At 32.8% G+C, this 4,997-nt stretch overlaps 2 protein-coding genes across 2 annotated transcripts; both read right to left on the reverse strand.

Moving 5' to 3' along the window:
- Window positions 1-50: 50 nt before the first annotated feature.
- Window positions 51-1,906, reverse strand: LOC116347325 (dimethylaniline monooxygenase [N-oxide-forming] 3-like; the record flags this gene model as incomplete). The annotated part of the gene is made up of 6 exons (XM_031777887.1): window positions 1,849-1,906; window positions 1,525-1,798; window positions 837-1,207; window positions 599-724; window positions 293-457; window positions 51-214 (listed from the first exon to the last, which is right to left on the reverse strand). Coding segments are annotated over exons 2-6 (1,077 nt in total), but the record flags the coding sequence as incomplete, so codon positions are not given.
- Window positions 1,907-3,010: 1,104 nt separating this feature from the next.
- LOC116347322 lies at window positions 3,011-4,240 on the reverse strand. The gene has a single exon (XM_031777884.1). The coding sequence runs from the start codon at window positions 4,238-4,240 to the stop codon at window positions 3,011-3,013; it is 1,230 nt and encodes a 409-aa protein (XP_031633744.1).
- Window positions 4,241-4,997: the final 757 nt, after the last annotated feature.

The raw sequence follows: 4,997 nt of genomic DNA on the forward strand, positions 1-4,997 counted from the left end.
ATCATTTTATTTGTAAAATCCGTTTTCGAATTCGGGAGTAATAGATTTACCTGCAAATCATACATTGGAAAATGTAATCCACCATGAGCTACGCCAATGAATGCCATTGTCGGATGTTCTACGTTCAAAACGTGCATGTACAATGGTTCAACGAAATTATCTTTGACATGAATGCCAGCGCTTGCATCCAAAAATGGATACGAATATTTATAGCCTGAAAATAAATCATTCAATCTCATTTCCACAACTTGGCGGGGGTCACTGAGTGACATTAAGACGCATATCATATTACCTGTTGCATAAATAACCACGGAAATTTTTTGACACGTTCCGTCTTCAAATTCAACTCGATTTTCATCTTTGAAGCGTTTTACATTGCTAGATTCTGAGGAAAGGTTGCTGTCTACAGTTTGGCATTCACCATGAAAATCATTTGGTTCATCGATTGTCATCGCTTCTGCAAGTAATTTTTTTCAATGCAAACTTTAAAAATCTTAAGAAGAAATTGAAATTATTAGTTCGAGAGTTGTATTTTCAACTTTTTAGCTTTTAACGACGTTTTTCAAGTAAATTCCAATTAGTTTGGCAGATGGTTTACCCATTTGTTTTTTCAGAGCAGAAACGGGTTTGTATGAGCTTTGTACAACTCGAACATCGGCGTCGTAAAGTTGTCTTGCAATGTCATGGCTTGAAGGTCCTCTTCCTATCACCAGGACATCCTCACCTAAAACGATGTATTTAGTTTATTTTCAAATCCAATTTGAGTGGGTTCTTCTTTTGTTCAACTTTTTTTTTTCAATTAAAGTAACAAGTAATTCGTCTCAAAAATTTCATACCGACGAATGTTTCAGGTTTGCGATACGCTCGACTGTGCATGATTTTTCCCTTGAATTTACTGGCGCCGTCAATTTTTGGAATTCGTTTTTCAAAGTTTATGCCAGAGCAAACGAGAACAGCGTCAAATTCATGAGTCTCTTTTTGTTTCTTTTTAGGTAAATTCTTTCTCAAAACAGTCACATGCCATTTGCCGCACTTCATCAAAACAACCTTGTCGACCAAATGATGAAAGCGAATGAGTTCCCTTACATGAAACTTGTCGGCATATGAATTCAGATATTTAAATACAAGTTTATGTGATAGAAATGGACGTGTTCCATTTGGATGTTTATAGTCATCGAAGGCCATGTATTGCGCGTGTATATTTGTCCTATTTTAAAGATACATATATATTTTGATTAAAAACTCACTATTTCTATTACAAAACCTATATAGATTGAAACCAGACAATATATTTAGCTGCCGTCATCTGGATATTTCAGCTCATCTGGATGCCGTCAGCAGATGATGCGAAGTGAAAACAATAGAAGTGATTGTAATAGTAATACCAGTATATAACAAGCTTATATACCTATAACAATCACTTCTATTGTTTTCACTTTGAATCATCTGCTGACGATATCCAGATGAGCTGTAATATCCAGATGACGACAGCTAAATATATTGCCTGATTGAAACAATACTCACTTGAGATCGCGATATGTTGGACTATGAATTTCAACACCATATTCATCCTTGTCAGTTTCTTCTGTATAGTACCATACACCGCCGAGTGTGCCAGTTTTTTCAAAAATCGTTACATTGTGCTTTTGATCGAGAGCTCTCTTTGCACTGACAATACCCGATGGACCCGCACCAATCACAGCAATTTTCAGGGATTCGCATGTGCTTAGATATCCGATAATGAATGCCAAGAGAATGCACTTTATTTTACTCATGTTATCTCGTAACCACAAATCGACTAAAAAATAATTTCATTAATTACAAAAATTAAAAAATTACTTGTCATACGTGTCACTTGGTTAGATTGTTACAAACACATGTAACGTTCGGTGAAAATAAGAATGACTGGCCAAAATTACAAGTTTATAAGAACCAGTTGATAAAATAGGCAATGAAATATTGAAACAGCTCATACTTACACAAAAAACATCTGTATTAAAAATGATGATGGTGGAATTTTTTTCTTCCAAAGACGTACGTATCTAGACAATTGATTTCGAAAAACTGAAAAACCAAATAATAATTGACACGAAATTCAAAAGGTATGTGAAGTTTATACGAATAACTTTTTCAGTCGCATTACAATCATATTGACGTGTGTTTCTTACCGACTACCCTCCTCAATTAGTAGAGGGACCTATATTACTTTTGGACCTTGTAAGTGTGCGTTTTGCATGTACATATATGTGACGTCACATGTCCGTGTGACGAATTTACGTATACATACAAAACGCACAACTACTTACAAGGTCCAAAAGAGGTCCACATATTCAATGCATCAAAAAAATCAATTAGAAATAACAACATAGATTTTAGTTGTTTATATTTTATTTTTTTTTATTTTGGAATACCAACATCTTAATACTAATGTATTTAATAATGCGCAATGACATTTTTTATTGTTTTTCAGTAAATTATGTTTTTTACATTCATGAAATTTATCATACAAGACAATTGTGTCTTGTTTATCAAAAATAAATGGACATTCTTCAGAATTGACATTAATTATTTTATAAAAATGGTTCTTATCACCTAAAATTTGTTTAAGCCAATTTAATTTTTCACTGCCTTTTACATATATTGTTTTCTTATACAAAATTGGTCTTATTGTATATTGTAATTCTTTCAAAGAAATGTATCCACTACACCATTCTAAACCATGATGATTTTTGATAAGCCATTGGGCTTGATGTAAATGTTCTGCATCCAAGTTATAAATTGAAAACGGTGATTTAACAGTATCATGAAATTGAATATTTTTTGTGGTGATTGCGAATTCTTTCACTATAAATTTGTTTTTATTGCTTTTGAAGCCTTGGAAGTCAACAAATGCGTAGTTTTCTTCCATTTTTAAGTAAATAATCTTTTTGATGTTACTCAATTAATGTTTGAATTCACAGTGACATATTTCTTAATTCACTTATTCAATTTATAGTTTTAAGTAAGACATTTACATTATTCTGTTGACAATGTTAGTGTAAGGATTGTAAGCAATCATATTATCATGAATAATTATACAGTATGCGCTTGTATTATCTTCAAAGTTGACTCTAGTCTCAATTTCAATTCTTATATCAACGATGCTTTTTTTTAATGATTCATTTTGTCGTGAGCAATCAATAACAAAAATCGGTGCAATATTTTTATATTCTTCAAATGTAAGTAATGGTGTTGCAGCAAATGCTTGACGATCATGATAAAATGTTTTTTGAAAACGTACATACATATCGTAGAGAACAGCGTAAACATTAGTTCCAAAATTGACATTTAAATTTTCATATGGGAAACATTCTGAATTTAGGTAAACTTTTAAATCACTCAATTGACAGTGATCAAATCGACTTTTGTCGGCTGTAATACGATTATTTCGATTTGTTTGGAATGCAACTATAATGTAGCGAGGGGTATTAAGTTGTGCACTAGTTTTGACACTCCAAATATGTTTCATTGTATTTGGTACTGTGGGATATTCATACAATTCCCAAGAACGGAAATTTAGTTGAATGGGTTGCTTTTTATCAATGATTTTCATTAATTTTAATTTTTCTGTATCTGATACGGCTACGTGTGGGATACGCCATTGTATTTTTTGTATTTCCAATGAGGCAATGTTATTCGCACCGACATAGCAGTTTGTATCACTACGACTGCGTACTAGTATTAGTTCGTGTTTTGCATTCATAACAATATTTCGATAATCTTCAGTAAAACCGAGAATATTGGCTAGGGGTATGCAAAAGTTTACACTTTCATTAGCAACTGTTTTGTTTGATTCTTTCTTCCAACTTGCAATTTCCATATGGCTCATATCCTTAGGTTGAAATGTAGCATACCCCTTGACTGATGATGTAATACCAACATTTTTACAGCTATCGATTAGAAATCCATTTAATTCATATCGTATTTCATCAAATAGAAAAGATGCTGCGTTATTTACATAACATGGTGCAACTTGTTGAGCAGCAGTTGCGTTTGCAGCAGGAGTGACTTTAGCACGAGCTTCTATATAGATATAACTTTCATGTGGTAGCACATACAGGTCTTGATGTTGGATTACGATATGAATTTCATCACTGTTTTTAAATGAATTCGTGTATGGATTGTAGGCATGATATTGAATGCCGGTGATTGAGTCTTCAGACGTAGCAGTGCTATGTAAATCTAGAATTTCACTGCTCATTTTACGATGTCCTTAGTTTTACTTGTTAATATTTACTTTAATTTAAAACCAAGACTTTTCAAATATTTGATATTTGCTTTTTTCAAGGATTTACCCTTGATAGTTTTTTTATCTGCTTTCGATAATGATTTCACTTTTTTTAACTTTTCAAGAGGTTTGTTCTGTATGATGCCTTTACGTTTTGTATTGTAAATAAGCATTATTTTATCTAATTAATTTTTTTTATATGTAACCGAACAGTAATGGTTTCACCACGAAAATTAATTAATCGGTTGTCTTGATCAACTATAGAGATCCCAAGTGTTTGTATACTCTTCACGGTGACTGGGAAGTAAATGACGTTCTGTGGCACTTCAACTATCTTATATCCTGGTGGAACTCTTGGTGAAAATTCATGAATAGTATGTGATGGTTGGTTGTTTAAGTATGCCCCCTGTACGATGCCGCATTCAATTCGAATGACATTAATTTTCAGTATATTTGCTGGAACTTGTGACTCATGCGTTATATTTGCGCTTAATTTCTCACCATCATTACGGAATCCTAAAAGAGGTCCAATTGTGTGTGGTTTTGTAAAATCAACTTGTTGACTACATAACATTTCACAACGTAAAGTATTTTTGTTTGCTAGCAACATCAATCGGACAAATCGTCTGTGTAGCTCTTTTTTTAAATGTGTTGCTAAATGTTCAAGTTCATATGATCCTGTAGGTATCATTACACATGTCAGCGGTTGTTTTGGTTTAAATGCATCAAA

The sequence above is a fragment of the Contarinia nasturtii genome, unplaced genomic scaffold (assembly GCF_009176525.2).
Source record: "Contarinia nasturtii isolate CC-2019 unplaced genomic scaffold, AAFC_CNas_1.1 Cnas_scaffold_1816, whole genome shotgun sequence".
In the NCBI taxonomy this organism is placed as follows: Eukaryota; Metazoa; Arthropoda; class Insecta; order Diptera; family Cecidomyiidae; genus Contarinia; species Contarinia nasturtii.